The sequence below is a fragment of the Vespula vulgaris genome, chromosome 6, assembly GCF_905475345.1.
Source record: "Vespula vulgaris chromosome 6, iyVesVulg1.1, whole genome shotgun sequence".
NCBI classification, from domain to species: Eukaryota; Metazoa; Arthropoda; class Insecta; order Hymenoptera; family Vespidae; genus Vespula; species Vespula vulgaris.
The window spans coordinates 4890892-4907500 of record NC_066591.1 but is presented as its reverse complement, the minus strand read 5'-3'; the positions used below and the strand labels follow the sequence as shown (position 1 = coordinate 4907500).

General features: G+C 31.9%; 1 protein-coding gene across 5 annotated transcripts in view; it reads left to right on the top strand.

Moving 5' to 3' along the window:
• LOC127064439 (uncharacterized) overlaps positions 1-15255 on the top strand; it is a 45102-nt gene extending 29847 nt beyond the window's left edge. For 4 of the 5 annotated variants that reach the window (XM_050995486.1, XM_050995485.1, XM_050995483.1 and 1 more), the window contains 11 exons: positions 6087-6219; positions 6361-6428; positions 7881-8138; positions 9024-9129; positions 9255-9382; positions 9463-9712; positions 9780-9847; positions 9919-9993; positions 10065-10319; positions 10423-10674; positions 10789-15255. In XM_050995486.1, the coding sequence (XP_050851443.1) occupies positions 6087-6219; positions 6361-6428; positions 7881-8138; positions 9024-9129; positions 9255-9382; positions 9463-9712; positions 9780-9847; positions 9919-9993; positions 10065-10319; positions 10423-10674; positions 10789-10904 (1709 nt within the window). In that variant the 3' untranslated portion in view covers positions 10905-15255. The remainder of the gene's footprint in view (positions 1-6086; positions 6220-6360; positions 6429-7880; positions 8139-9023; positions 9130-9254; positions 9383-9462; positions 9713-9779; positions 9848-9918; positions 9994-10064; positions 10320-10422; positions 10675-10788) is intronic. The other variant, XM_050995482.1, reaches the window with a different exon arrangement.
• Positions 15256-16609: the final 1354 nt, after the last annotated feature.

Genomic DNA, 16609 nt, shown 5'->3' with positions numbered 1-16609 from the left:
TGAAACTTTTCTACATTTCTCATGGACGCGAAAGGACGACGTCGCCAGGCCGTCGGAGTTGCTGCGACAACGTCGAGTTTTCTTTCGAAGAAGAAAAATTAATTTCCTATCCAACGGATAGCAGGAAGGAAGGTAGAAAGGTAGGAAGGAGTATCGAAATTAATTTAAAGTGCTTTCGATAAATCAAGTCTAGCATAATTAAAGAATGATTTGCTCGAGACTACGACGACGACGACGACGACGACGACGACGACGACGACGACGTTGACGTCGAGAACGATAGTTTCAAGAGTTGCTCGTCGAAGGCCAAGTCACTGCCAACGAGGCAAGTTGCAGTTTAATAAACCGCGCGTGGACGAAACCCTCCTTTTCCTCGTTTCGCTTTCTCTTTAAATGATAAATACCGTGTTTTAAATGCATTCGTCCTTTGGAACAACACATTAGAAATTCTCCTTTGCGAAGGAGAAACTCGAGAAGGTAGACGATATACGTGAATTTTTAATTTACTTTTGATTAACCGAAAAGATAATTTTCGTAAAGATTCAATCGTCGAGATTCTTTGCTTTAGAAAGTTTATTATTTTATTTCATTATTCAAATGATTTTGAAAAGGAACGTCATTTGTTCGACTATTACGTTGCAATCCGTTAATTCGACGTACAAAGTTCATTTATTCTTACTTATCGATCGACTTTTTTATACTTTTTCATTTTACAATCGATCAAACTACAAAATCAATGTCAAGTTTTACGAATAAAATATTTGTGAACGCAATAACCTGCCCAATGACAGATAGGTACGTAGGTACATACATACGTAGGTACATAAAATCGACCGTACTTGGACGTCACCCTCGAAATAGAGAAAAGCGTTCGGAGGGTTCCTCCTAGGAGATTTATATTCATCGTAAGACTATAGATACGACAATTTATTCGTGTATGCTCTTCATCTTCGTCGCGATAGGACGACGTACGGTCTGTCACCGAGCAAATCCCAAACGTGCACGGCGTTTTTAAGATAGAAAGGACCGATCGTATTTTTATATCGTCAAACAATTCTTTATTATAGGGCTAAGAGTAACATTCGTGTTTTATAATGTTCTAATATCATCTTAGTATCCAAACCCTAACAATACGAATATTATAATTCATGTGGATATGGTTTGAAAAATATCTACAGAATATCATTATTAAAATTCGCTTTATTACATTGAAACACAATTCTATTTTTCATCGAAATTTTTTATCCCAATAATCGTATTATCAAATAAATAATAATTCGTATTCAACTATTAAGCTATTTAAATGTTTAAAATATTAATCGGGAAAAATGAGTTTTTCATTTAGGGAGATTAAATTTCTCTCCTTCTAAAAGAATAAATAAATTATTTGTTTTTTTTTTGTTTAATTATTATTAAGAGAATATTATAGCTTCAGAATTTGTATGATTTTTCAATGAACCCACAGTTACCTTTGTCCTCATCCGAAGCGATATTGTTATTTTAATCATATTAAATTTCATAGATACACGTGTTCATCGATCGTAACTCTCTTCGGTTAAGGAATTAATTATATAAACTATTGGAATACTTTGGTATTTCAATATTTAGAATCCTGCTTTATTATATTCCTTTATATAACGAAACACAATCGCGTATAATATTATCGTATATGTATATTCATGTGTCTGTATATTTAGCCAAAAAATAAATTCAAAGTTCGAGCTTGTTGTTTTATTATTTAGTCGTTTATTTCGGTGGGTGTGTTTCGGTAACCAGTAACGGTCATCCCAAATGTCCATATTATATTGTGAAGACCGTCAGAGGGGTACCACGATTAGGTTGACGTTTAAATACGTTTAAAAGCTTCGTGAATATTAAAACAAGCAGTCGAAGAATCCGCTTGATTTCTCTCACGGAACGATTTTTTTCTATTTTTCTCTTTTTAACAAAAAGAAAAATAACAACGACTATATAATAACAAGGACAATAAAACGCTGACTATATCCTTCTGTCATTTTCGTTTTACCTTTGCCATTCTCGTCAAGTTTATTTTCAAAATTCTGTCATCGAAATCGTAGTTCGTTATAGCGACGATAAATGTATCCCATTCGTTATAACTAATGTTATAACTATATACGTTATAACTATAATCCTATGGTACTGAATACAAAAGATTTTATTATTTGTTTATTTATTCAACGAAGATCCACAAAGCACTGCGTATCCGAAAAAAGTGTCCTTTTGAAAAATTAAAAAAAGAATAGGTAGGTATCATCGTCGAACCGATCGTTGTGAGACGTTTTCAAAACACATAAAATGAAAAATCTCTCATGATTTGCGCCCGATCGGGTAGCGGGGGAGGAAAGGGGTTGGTGGAGGAGATCCGTGGGAAGGAGGGAAAGAGGGAAGTAGAGTTCGAGCGAGGCGAGTCTAGCGCAAGATGAAAAACAAATAAATCAGCCGGTTAATTCAGCCAACGAGCGGCGCGCCGGCAAACAGAGTTAATCTCTGAAAATATTAGATGACAGCGAGGAAATAAGCCAGTGCCACACCGGGGCATTAATTACGGGCACAGGCTAAAAATAGTGCCCCATGCGGATGAGACGAAGCGACGTGAAAACGAGCGAGCACTATTCTCTCTCTTTCTCTCTCTTTCTCTGTTTCTCTCTCTCTCTCTCTCTCTTTTTCTAGCTTGCTTTTCCACCCTCCTCTAACCCATTTCGTCTGTGCGGAGACTTTTCACTGCACTCATGCAGTCGGCCAAGAAATCGAGAAATAGGGATGCACGTGTGCTGCTGCCCTGCCTCGTCTCCTCTCGACCGATTTTAAAGTAAAATCTTTAATTCGGTAAATCAACGGAGACTCGTAATTATCACGCTTGGATAATTATAATAACCGTCGATTTTATTTCGTTAGTTTAATTGTGTCTTCATTCGGACGATTCTTTAAACGAGAAAAATGAAAAGAAGGAGATGAATAAAATCTTCGAATAAATTATACGGTGCTAGAGTAATGTTTAGGGAAAAGCTCTTAATCAGAGACAAAGAATGATTCAATATATTATTATTATGTTATCTATAAGGACATAGCTACTTTATACATAACTATTCAATTAGAGAAAAGTCAATTATACTTGCATTGTAATGAATCAATTTCTTGATAGATTGCCATTCACTAAATGACTTATGATTAAAATTTTAAAAATATTTGAATAAACTGAAGAAAATAGAAAAGAAGTTAATAAATTATTGGCATTCTATATAATCCTGAAATTCTAAAAATAGCCGATGTAAACAATTTAGAAAAGAAACGAATAAACAAATAAAACGTGATCCATATATTTCTCAACTTCTATTTAACTCTTTATAATCTAATCTTTTTTGGATACAAGATGAAAAAATATTTTAGACAGAATTTCTTCTTTTTTTTTCTCCTTAACGTAGGTTATGGTACCATTATAAAAAATGTAGGTTCCTATTAAAAAAAGAAAAAAAAGACAAGTTGACCTTTAAATGAGCTTCAGATCTTCCATTAAATAAAAAGTAATAAATGTCATAATATTTCTCCCTTGAAATCAGATAACTCTTGACAGAATAATTTTTCTCAGAAGTGCTATGTTTTCGAGATAAAAATTTCTAATGCTATATATTGAACACCTAGTATAAATTATAATATAGTATTATTATACAATATCAATTATATAACTTCGATTTAAAATAAAAAATATTAAAAATTTCGCATATGAACCAACAAATAATTTTATGGTAATAAAATAAAATTAAATTAAAAAAGAAATATATCTTTTTGAACAAATCTTCTATGACCCAAATCTTTAATTTTCTTCAAAATTAAATGATATAGGTGATTACAATTTCAATCGTATAAAATTGAAAATTGATGGTTTTATCCATTCTTTTTAAATCTATTTCTTGAATAGTGGAATTTAAAACATTTGTCTCTCGTAATAATTAATTTTTTCTTACAATTCCGAGAGTCATCGAAAGTCAGAGGTTAAGCCGATGGATTTTTGAGAATCTTTGGCGAATTATTAAAAAAATAAAAAAAGAAGAAGAAAAAGAAGAAGAAAAAGAGAGAAGGATATAAGAAACTCCATGAAAAAAATTTTCATGGAGTATTCTAATCAACGAGCGATCGGAAACGTAAAAGGAACATCTCGTTCGCCGAGAATCAAAAGTAGCCAGTCTGACGCAGCATCTCTTTTACTATTTGCTTCCGATTGCATGGCTTCGCAAGAGAGACAGACTGTTTTGTTTTCTTCCATTCCTTTTCCTTTTCTTCCATTATTATTCTCGTGTTCTCTCTCTTTCTCTCTTTTTCTCTCTCTTTTATCTTTCTCTTTCCCCTATTACTTCTTCCTCGTCGCTGTACTTCCATAGCCATTGTACTCGTTTGTGCCTCTCCGAGTATTCCGGTTTACCTACGAATACGATTCTTTTCTTTCTCTCTCTTTCTCTCTGTTACCGCTACTGTCATTGCTGCGACGCCTTTACCTCCTTTTGTCTTCCTTCGACTCTTTTCCAGCCTTTTTTCTTTCCTTTCTAACGCAACTCGTAAGTACGCACACACAAGCTCGCTCCTTCAATCCCCGCACCCTTTTTCTATCGCGTAACGTATGAGGAAATCAAGGGAGGCCACTTATCTTAGATGCGAATTGCCCTCGACTCTTCGAATTATCTGTCAGGGATCTTTATTTTTCTTTTTATTTTCTTTTTTTTATTCCTTCATCCCCCTCTACACGAATACTTCATATTTTTTTACAATAGACCTCGTTAAAACACGTGTTATTTATTTCATAAAAGTTCTATGCTTTCTGAAAGGATGTTCTTTTCTTTTTTTTCTTTTTCTTTTTATTTCTTTTACTTATTTTTCTTTTTAAATTTAATTGTTAAGATAAATAAATTTATCGATCGGGAAGGATTAGTTATTCATTCACGGAAATGTAACTTTTTTTTTGTTCTCTGAGGGACTAAAAAAAGATAAAGTGATTAGAAATCTTGTCTAAGTGATAACAGAATAAATAAGTTATTTGTCTTTCAATACTGTCGTGAAAAATCAGTCTTACGATTTCTTTTCTTTTTTCTTTTTCTTTTTTTTACGTTTCATTGATTTATTCACAGCTTTCTCTCTTCATTCGTATCATTTTATTTCTAATTAAAATTAAATTACATTGGAAATTATTCATATTAACAGGGTTGAAAAGAAAGAAATAATATATATTACGCATCGACGTTAATTCGATGATTATATTTTTTTTCAAGAATCTATACGGAGCACTTCGATTATTGCATGATTGAAATGAAACGTAAAAAAAAAAGATAACGAGAAAGAAAGCAAAAAGAAAATTCATTATTACAAATTATATCAAATCAGTTCAATATCATTATATCAAATTATTGCAAAATATGACGAGGATGTGTAATATTCGATGAAAGAAAATCTTTGAAGAGTTTCATTGATAAACTAGCCACAACGTTTTATTCGTTAATGATTAAAATAGAAAATGATATATGCTAGAGACATGCGTATTTCACCTCTTGACTTGCACGCGCGCTTTTATCTTAGTGGACCATCGCTGGGAGATGTTAATTAGCCGTTCCTAGTAGAGTTAAATCATAGGATTGTTGGAGCAATTAAATGTAACACGCGTCGACGTAGATACTAGGAAAATTATGAAGGTAGTAAGAGTTAATACTGGCGCATGCGTTCTCTCTCTCTCTGTCTCTATTTCTTTTTCATTCTCTCTCTCTCGTGCGCTTTGAAAACATAATGATCGAGCAATAATTTCTGCCCGACGTACTAACCACGGGGATTAATGAAATATCGATCGATCTTCGCGATTCTCCTCTTATACCAACGACTATAAACGCACTCCCAGATATCCGATAATAATATATTAAAACCCTAAACAGCGTGTATGCGTATATGTGCGTAAGCGTTCGTTTCTGGGCGTGTACGTCTATGTGCGATGGCTATTAGCCAAACATAATCGTTAGGATCGATCGATTTTAAAGGATGCGTTAAACCTTCTATTTATCTTTATCTTTCTCTCTCTCTTTCTCTTCCAGGTTCTTGCGAGTTTCCAGCAAGTTGGGCGGGAGAATGGTATCAACACGGAAAACCGGTACCAATTATCATAAATGCGACGATGTTAGGCGAAAGAAAGTGTGTGGAAAGAAGAAAAGACAAGTTTATCACATAGTGAGTACATAATAATGTTTTTTTTTTTATATTTTTATCGAAATAAATTATATCGTTAAACGATAAAGATGATACCACTTGCTTTGTAAAATTATTACGATATTCAATTTAATTATCTCTATCAATTAACTTTCGTTTCAGCGGTGATAAATGTTACCACTGTATGATCATTACCGCAAGGCACGAAAACGTCATTCAATATCGCGAAGGTAAGCCATTCTTTTTTTTTTCTTTTTTTTTCGCCTCCTTTCCCCATCCTCCCTATAAATTTTCTTATCGATTTATGTAAAACACGATCGGTTTTTGTGATAACGCAACAGTAGGTATTCGTATTAAATAATAAAATACACGAAGCAAAACGTATAATATTAACGTATAACATATAATCCTATGTATATTTCTTTTTTTTTTTATATTTCTCATAACTGTTAACTATACTTATTCTCGTACATGTATTATATTTCACTTTTGTTAAAGTAATTATTTTTTCATTTCCTTTTCGTTTTCCTTTCTTTTCTTTTTATATAATTAATAAAATATAAATCTATTATACACGATATTATTTTATGAAATGATTTTCAAAAGTATTAAAAGTTATCAAAGCGTGCAAGTGTTTTCGCAAGGTTCTAAAAAAAAATATATCTACTTAATTTATTATATATTTTCATAGTTAGACATATAGTATATTCAGAAACCTTATCAATTTCACTTTACATAAAATAATATGTTAATTCTATTCGTTGTTTGCCACAAATATAGGAGTATCGATTCTATTGATCGTTTATGTAATTATTTATATTACATTCTCTACGATCCAATCGTAATTTATTTTTGTGAAAATGTTCTTTGGTTCTTCACCTCATGCAAAGATAGAGATTTTCCCACGAGTCGGTTTCTGCATTAGGACAATAGTTTTTGGGAAGCAACATAAGCGAGAGAGAGAGAGAGAGAGAGAGAAAGAGAGCTTGGAGTTGGGGAAGCGAAACAGTGCACAGTGGTCCGTCTTTCTTCCCCTTGTAATTCTCTCTTTCTCTCTTTCTCTCTCATTCTTCATTCCATACATGCGCACGCACAATCTCTCCTTCTCTCTCTCTCTCTCTCTCTTTCTCTCACTCTCTTTCTCTGTTTTTCTTCTCCCCTTTCTCCAACAAACATTCTCAAAAACACACGTACATCGTCCACCCCGCACACACAAATACACGTACACAGCACACATTCACGCATGCATACTCTACAATTCCGAGGTTGATGAGCATGGCGTAACTAAACCTGACGTCCATTGTGTCGGACCACATCCTTGGCATTTGCCGTTGCCAATAGTAGATGAAAGGTCTGATGCCGTATGGTGAATTACGCTAAAGTTTAATTCACTGTGAGCGGTGTATTAAACGATTTGCCATTCATCGTACGCTTATATAAAGATTTGGGGAGTGTTATTGAATATTTTCTTTTTTTTTTCCTTTTTTTTCTTTTTTTTTGCCAGCGACTTTGCTTCATCGAACACTACTCACTCATATATATATGGTATTGCATTAGATACCTTCTTTTTATACTTTCTCAATGAAAAATGAAGAAAAGAAGAAAGGAAGAAAGATAGAAAAAAAATTATTAAATTGATAATGAAAAGGGGTATGAAAACAAGTTCTCTTTCATCGTTTTAGGATTCTGCAATCCAGACCCGATGGATCTAGAAAACATGTGCTCGATGATCGGCTCGGACGATATTCTATATTCTATGTTTCGGATAAACTCTAAGCCCATACCTTGTCCATTCAGTGGCCCTCCATTCACATTTTCGTATAATCGAGGATACCGAGAGTGCGCAGTACCTATAAGTTTGGCCGAACGATGTACGGACGAGAGTAAGCTTCTTCTTAAGTATCAGGCTTGTCCGGATATCGATGGAACTGAAAGTAACAGTAAGTTTTTTTTTTCTTTCTATATTTCATTAGAAATTAATCGAATTGATTCATTGAAAATGTCAATTATTATTTCGCATTTGTAATATATATTTATAATTAATTTATTCGATAAAATTCTTTCATTTTGTTTGAAAACATTTTCTCTATTTATATGACGTCAATAATAATTGACTCTTCATCTTGATACATTGTCAATCGGTAGGATAAAAATACGTTTAAGATTCTCTTTTGAGTATATCTACCGAAATGAAATTACTAGTTAAATTAAATTTTCTTCAAATTAATTTTATTTTATTCATCATTATATGGAAAACGTTCGAAAGATCATAAGATTAATAAAAAGATGATTACAAAAACATATTGTTTTTAAGTTACAGTTTAGTGCATTCAACTGCTACCATGATTAGAATTTATTAGATACTTTATTCTTATTATTGCACCACGATTTGGTATGGCTCATGCCATTGCAACTAAATGACATTTCAGAGGAGTATTACAGAACGTCAGACTAGTTTGAAAAATTCATTAAACTTGTTGTTGCTTGAAAGGAATGTCATTACAGTTCGAGTAATTTTCTTTCCATTTATTTTTTTTTTTTTTAAGGAATTTTAACATTATTTCTAATTTTAGATATTCATTACCTGCATTTAAACTCTTGCGTTTTGTTAAATTTGACGACTTTTACAAACAAGTAATATTTTTTGATAAAACGATATTTCATCGGCTATAGAAACGATATCTTTTACGGCATAAATCCTAGCTGACAATGTTTAACATTTCGCAATTTATTCGTTACTTCTCGTAGAACCTGTATGACTAATAATCGACTCTTTTTTTTCTTTTTTTGTCATAAATTATACAATAATTTATAATATTTTACAGCGGAGGAGTTGCAGTGCCTAGCGGTGTGGAACGACGGTGGACGCAATAAATATTTAGTGGGTACACTAAAGGGAAGAAATGCTGTTGCTAACGAAGTAACATTTAGGTACAACGTCGTTATTTTATTAATAATAATTAGCTTCTCTTATTATATTTATTAGAAACTCACGAATTATTCTATACTGTATAATCGGTACGAATGATAAACATTTCTTTTTTTATTTGTCATAGGTGCTTTTTATACGAAGAGAAACATCATCAGGGTAAAGTGGTTTATATGCTCGCTCATTCCGGAGAACCTACTTGCAATGGTTTGACAACGGTATCCGAGGCATCCCTCACAATAAAACTAACGAAAGGTTATTAACATTTCATTAAATTAAAATACATATTTATAAATTATATAGAAATGTTATCTAACGTACGTATTTGTTAACAGTGGACAAAGAACACAGTAGATGCAAATATCCATCATGGGTTACGCAACATCACGATTGGCATTCATTGGATGGCACAAAAATGTATCACTTTACAAACAAAAATGCAACGCTCAAAGTAAAGGCTCAAGAAACGGACAGGGAAGCTTTTCACGAGGAAAAAATTGTCTGTCATAATTTAGAAAAGATGCATCCCAACGATAATATGCAAGGTCACAAAGTGAAGGTGATAGCTCATGTGACCAGCGGTTGGTAAGTAGATTGGAAAGATTTCTTCTCTTGTATGAATTATTTGACGCATATGTTATATTGATTATAGTGACATCGGTTACGTATGCATGATATTCCATAAGAGAGACGGACATATCATTGAAATACAACAGTCCGGTTAGTATTTTCTACACGTATATTCTTACGTCATTGTTTCATACGACATCTGATTGCTAATTTGTTTTCAGCACAAAAGGCAATCATGCCAGACGAAGTATGTTCCCTTTGGGATCCTTCGAATATGCCTTATACGACTTTAATAAGTAAGTGACACGAGGATATCATTTAAAAATAACCTCGATTTAAAATACATATCCTCTTTGGTCTTCCTCAGCTTCTTTCCTACATCAAAGAAAATGTTCGCACCCCGGTCGCTACTCTATCATGGATTTTGCCCCTTCAAACGTATTCTCGGCTACTCCCAGACGACAGCGTCGCAGTGAGAAATCTTCGAAAACGGCAAAAAGAAGGACGTGGCAGGACGATATTGAAGACGAGGAGTGTAGGAGTACCGATATTCAAATAGGATGCAGCTCGTCCGATCAAAATGAAATGGTAATAGCAAATACTTGTGAACACGAAGAAATAGGTGAGTTTAATAAAACAAAACGAAAAAAGAAAAACGGAAACCAAAAATATCATTTATCCTTAAATCATACAAATGCAAATACACGTGTATATTTTATTTTTAGCATATTCTTGTCATGGGAGTTGGGAAGAGAAAGGTATATGGTATACTATAGTGTCTCAAAAAAGTATAGAATTTAGGGCAGGCCTAGGACAAACGTATTGTTTCTCAATGCGATCTGGTGTAAATCCAGAAAAAAGTCAAGATAGGAGTAGATCGCTACAGCAAGAGCAAGAGTTATGGCTTTCGAAGCCAACACGTTTTTGTCAGAGGAACGGAACAAATGAATGGACGTATAGACTCTCCAGTCAAGGTGGTGATTATTAAAATTATATATTCCATATTTTTCGATATATATATATATATATATATATATATATATATATACGCGCGTGTGTATATGTGTACGACATCAAATTTTTTATTGCAGGTGTCTGTGAAGATTTAATGAAGGCAGCATCGAGTATAGCATCTACTTTCTCGTTGAGTAGCAGTACGATTATCGTTACAATAGTCACAACGACGTACACGATATTGTCTAGATGATTCGATAGAAAAGGCTTATAGATATTGACTGCTACTCAAAACATAAGCTGTAATTAACAGCAGATACTAACAGACCAAGCGGTCAATATAACATTATTATTATTATTAATATTATTATTTTTATTATTATTATTATTATTATTATTATTAGTATTATTATTCTTATTTTTATTCTTATTTTTATTATTATTTTATTATTTTATTATTATTATTATTATTATTATTATTATTATTATGATAAAAGAACTAGACAAACATCGATAATGATTAAAAAGGATAGTTTAAACTTTCTAAAAATTGCTAGTTTTTAGTAGTAAAGGGACGAACAAGATACAACTTAAGGAACGATTAAATACATTATAGGGCTGCAAAGCAGCCAGAAAACTGTCTTATATGTTCAAAGGCTGTTGCAAAGGTTGTTTATTGAAACAATTTAATTTCTGTCACTGTTCAAATAATTGTTATAAAATCATTTTATTTTTCTATACATATTAGGAATGTATATGCTGACGGAATAGCTGGTGAGTTGTCATCGATAACATCATAAATTTGAGCTTACGATTAAATAGAAGTTGGTACTTATTCCTCTCGTAAAGTATGTAACTCTACGTAACTGTCGATGCTCTGAAGTTTTAGAAATATATTTTATATTTGTATATCTCTAATGTTTATACTGTTTATACTAGCATGGCCAATTTTTATGCAATAATTCATAATATCTCTGCAACGATAACTCTAAGGATTATCACGTAACAAATACCGAATGTGTCAAGACTTGTTGCATCAAAGCAGATATGGATTGATCTTTAATTTAGCACAAAACGTTGCCACGTATGTATAACGTAGCAATATTTTTGTTCTAACAGTATATTACATTGGTACCTATTGCCCGTTCCTAGTAGCTCTTGAAATAAAACTGAAAGGAAAATAATAAATATTCTTTTTTTTATATTACTATAGATACGATTAATCATGAAATTTTTCTGGGAAATGATTCTATAACATTCCAAATATTATATAATCTATTAAAAAGTTCAAGCACCATTATTTATCATGAAATTATGATCGAAGATAAGATTCTAATACATTTATAATCACTATTTTTCAATCTGTCAATTTTTACATTATTTCAAGTTGACTCGTAAGTTGTTAGTTACAGTATATATATATATATACATATATATATATTTTTCTTTTTTCTTTTTAACAAACAATCATTACTATCCCAACATTATATCGTTGGAAGATTTTCAAATTCTATATCTCTCCTTTAACAGAAGATGTTAAAAGATATATTTAATCTACAGGCATAGATTATTAGCAACAGTCTTTGAATAGAACCAGTTCTAAAGTTGTAGGTTTTGAAAAATTGATGTAAATTATTAATAACCAAGCTATTGTAAATAAAACCAGGGTATAATTAATCGATACTACTTCATTTGGTTTATATTCGAGTGAAAATGAAGTAATGTATGTAATTATAAATTATAGCTAATTTACATGATAAATTGGTTTAATGTAATAGCGAATGAACAGTTTTTATCTTTTAGCTAGTTATACATACATATATGTGTATATCTGTATATAATAATTTAAATATTGTATAAAGACTGTTTTCAAAGAGTAAAAAGTTTACAGCTCTCGACCACGTTTAGCTAATAAAAAAAATAAAAAAATAAAAAAAAGACAACTGGAAAAGAAAAGAAAAGAAAAGAAAGAAAAGAAAAAAAAAATAGAAGGCATACGTGGCTTTGAGCGCGTCCTCTGATACAATTTTCGATTTAAGATATTCTTGGAGATAAAGTATCTGTATTTTGCCGATAATTCATATGTTTCTACTAAATGGCATTGTACGAGAGATGACCAACGAGATTGGTCTCTAGACAAATCCAAGATTTATACTTAACTTGTGAAATAAAATGCTTTGTCTTTTATATAGGGTTACTGGATGTAGATATAGAGGAAAGATCCTAGAACATAAATCACTTTTAACAACGAATCTTTGGTCGTTTGAAACGACTTGATGTGTTTCATCCGTTTCCATTGGATATGTCTATCCTTTATATTATATCTAATACTTGTTTTATTTCGATCACGATTAGCTAATGTCAACCTTTTTTATAGGCATTTTTCTGCATAATTTATATTAATCATTTTTTGGCCATCATAAATCCTCGAATAAGATATTAACTTTATAAAGATATTGCCTGATGAACGAATAAAAAGAAAAAAAAGAAAAAAACAAAAATGACAAAAAAAGAAGAAACATTCGACTAAATCTTTGTAAATACACAGGTATTTATTCGTTGTGAAATGTGCGTGTGCGTGAATGCATGAGAATGAATTTGCGTATATAATATTATTCACAAAATCTACATCCATTATATATATATATATATATATATATATATATATAAAACCTTGTTAATATTTATTATATGTAAGCGTAAACGGAAGATAGCCAAACGCAGTGAAGCTGACGAAAGCTAGGAAACATTTTTTACTGTATATATACACACGTATATATATATATATATATATATATATATATATATATATATATACATATATATATATAATATTTTCTAAAATTAATGTACTGTATACCGGAATTCAAGAAAAACATTAAAAAAAGAAAAAACAAACAAATTTGTGAACGAGTGAAAGAGGTGTACGTTTGAGAATCACCGAGCATCGAGTAACAAGATAAATCTTTATTTTTATACATACAGGACGATGTATCGAGAGCTTGCCTATTTTGCTTAATGATTATACATGTTAACTAAAGACATCATGCGAGATAGGATCATGTTTATTTTTTATTTTTCTCTAATTTTAATTGCCTCGTCGAACAGAATAATTTAATAGAGACTACGAGTTTGACATAGAGACGATCTATGGGAATGTTAATCATGTTCTGCCTTATCTCAACTCTCGAAGATTTATTTATCTATTATCAATGCCTATATAAGAATATAATACGCTTAATTCCTTTTGCTCGCCCATATGTCTCATGTACCTATGAATTTTTACCGTGGAAATATTCGTCTATTTCTATACACTAACACATTGTCAGATTTTTCGAAATCTATTTTATTGCCCAAGCGTACGAGAATTTAATTTTTATTAGAATAAGAAGCGCAGCAGGTAGCTAACCAAGCAAGCTAGAATGAATTCCGGATACAGACGTTGCGCAAGATAAAAGAAAAAAAAAAACTAATAAATATTCCTAGATTAAGAGATGATTTATTAAATAAAGGCGTGATAATAGCTGAGATTTTTCATGGAACAAAAAGTGTAAAGATCTGCATAAAGTGCCACTAAAGACACTCTATATAAAAGAAGTGATTCACTCGATTACTAACCATAAAATAATGCTGTGTACAAGAAATATATATATATATATTTTTCGTTTATCACTGTGATGATTATATAATTATAAATATTAGTATTTAAGACAGTTTGAGTGTTGCTTTTCTTGCCACTTTAGTCTAGTAAAAAAGAAAAAAAAAACGTTATTTCGATGTATTATTAACGGTTTACGGGGATGAGAAAGGAAGGGAGGAAGGAGGATTTACGAACCACAAACGACATTGGCCTCTGCTTACGAACCTAATAATTATTTTCGATCTAATCGTATGATATGCACGATCGAGCATCGTCGTTAAATATTGTACGTGTTTGATTAATGAAAAATAAGAGGGAAAATTCTCCGCAACTCCGGTAACAAATTATTATAAGAGAAGTTGGGAAAAGAAGAATCAACGATGATTCCTTTCTATAAGAATATAAAATAATTTTTTGATTGCGTAACATTTTTAATATCATGATGCGCGTTAATTTCTATATCACAGACAGACTATCTCGACGCGTTCGTCCATGAAAAATAAATTATTTAACGAAGGGCAAAAGTAAAAACAAAGGCGATAAAAAGACGATTAGAAAGCGATTTTACATTTTTGCTATTAACGATCGCAGGAAATGATATTTTACCGAAGAAGAAAAAGAAGAATGTAAAGAAGAAGAATTAAAAATAATAATAATAATAATATGATATATATTATCGATCGTCAAAACCTCGAACATCGACAAGTTTTTTAAAAAAACTCACTGCCTTTACGTACATACATACGTCGCTCGTTAACGAAGCGTTAAAAAATCTAATCGAACGAATAGCTTTTTATATTTTCGATCTCATATCTGCCTTTTCCGAGTGCTAGTTTATTCTGATAATAACGATATAGTATTTCTGTAAAGTGTCAGACAATGCCGACTCGATGGTATATGAACTAGCATCATGTGTAATGTTTATTATATTTTGAATACGAAATATATACATATAAAAAAATGACTTTTTGTATATCCGATACGTTGTTTTAAATTCATTCATTTCCCTTTGAATTTCCCTCCGTTTGCAAGTAAAAGAGGGAAATATAGAGTTATGTTAGATTCAAAAATAACATCTCGGATTTTGTCGAACGTGTTATTAAAAATAAAACCTTTCTAACAAATAGATCTTTAATATTTTAATAATTTTTTTCTTAGACATTTCAATTTAATAAAACAATAGTATTATCACAGATACAAACATACATACGTATACAATTGAAAGCTATATTATTTTCATTTGAATCGAGATGAGGCATATATTTGACCGTCCTTGCTTCTTTATTGTTTCTTTGTTTATTATTGAACGTCCTTGTCTACTTATTCTTTCTTTGTTTATTAATTTCCAAGTCCATTGGGTATCGATAGATAGTTTTAAATAAAGGACAATGAGTCATTGCTTTTAACCTTCATTGTTATTCAAAAATTCGCGGAAGTAGTCTTACCAATATGGAACTAAGAAAGCGAGTGAGAAAGGGACAGAAATAGAGACGAAGAGAACGAGAGCGAGAAAGAGAGAGAGAGAGTTACGATCATATCGCCATCTACGAGGGTAGTCGAAGGGTGAATTTTTCTATAAAGCGTGTGTTCTATGACGGATCGACGTAGGTTTGCGAAATTTTCGCGGTGGTGAGTTTGGCGGCACACGTGAGCCATGTCATACACGATAAGCGTTGTCTCGAGAACGTCGAATATCACCGTAGAAGCGAACGAAGAGAGACAGATATAGATACATCTTATCAAGTAATACCTGATAAAGGAAGAAGAGAAAGAAGAGACGAATCCAAACAAGATCGAACGAGAATTACTTTTCTTATTTCTTTTAACCATTTTAAATATGTGCATAGAACCCACGTGGACTTGCAATCAATAGTGCAGTGTTGTTGCACGGGGGTCAGTCAACCCGCGCTCGAGGTCAACTCCATGGTGTCTTCTCTCTGGGTGAGTAGGATCATTCTTAAAGAAAGAATATTCGTGATATTCGTGATAGTCTGTGAAAGTTGGTTTGTGAACGAAAAGAATAAAAAATGTAGAGAAACAATTAAATTGTTTCATTAGGAAACTTCTTTTTTCTTAAAGAGAGTGAGAGAAAGATAGAAAGAGCGAGTGTGTATGAAAGATAGAGAGAGTGAAATAGATAGATAGATACAGAGGGAGAGAGAGAGAGAGAGAGAGAGAAAATTCGTTTATCGAGATCGCACTGAATTTAGACTCTTCCATTTCGATCCTCTGCAAGGGTTAAATGCCAATCGATATCATGCGATCTTTTTTTGATTTTAAAATAATCCATAAAAGAAATAATCGATATATATATATAT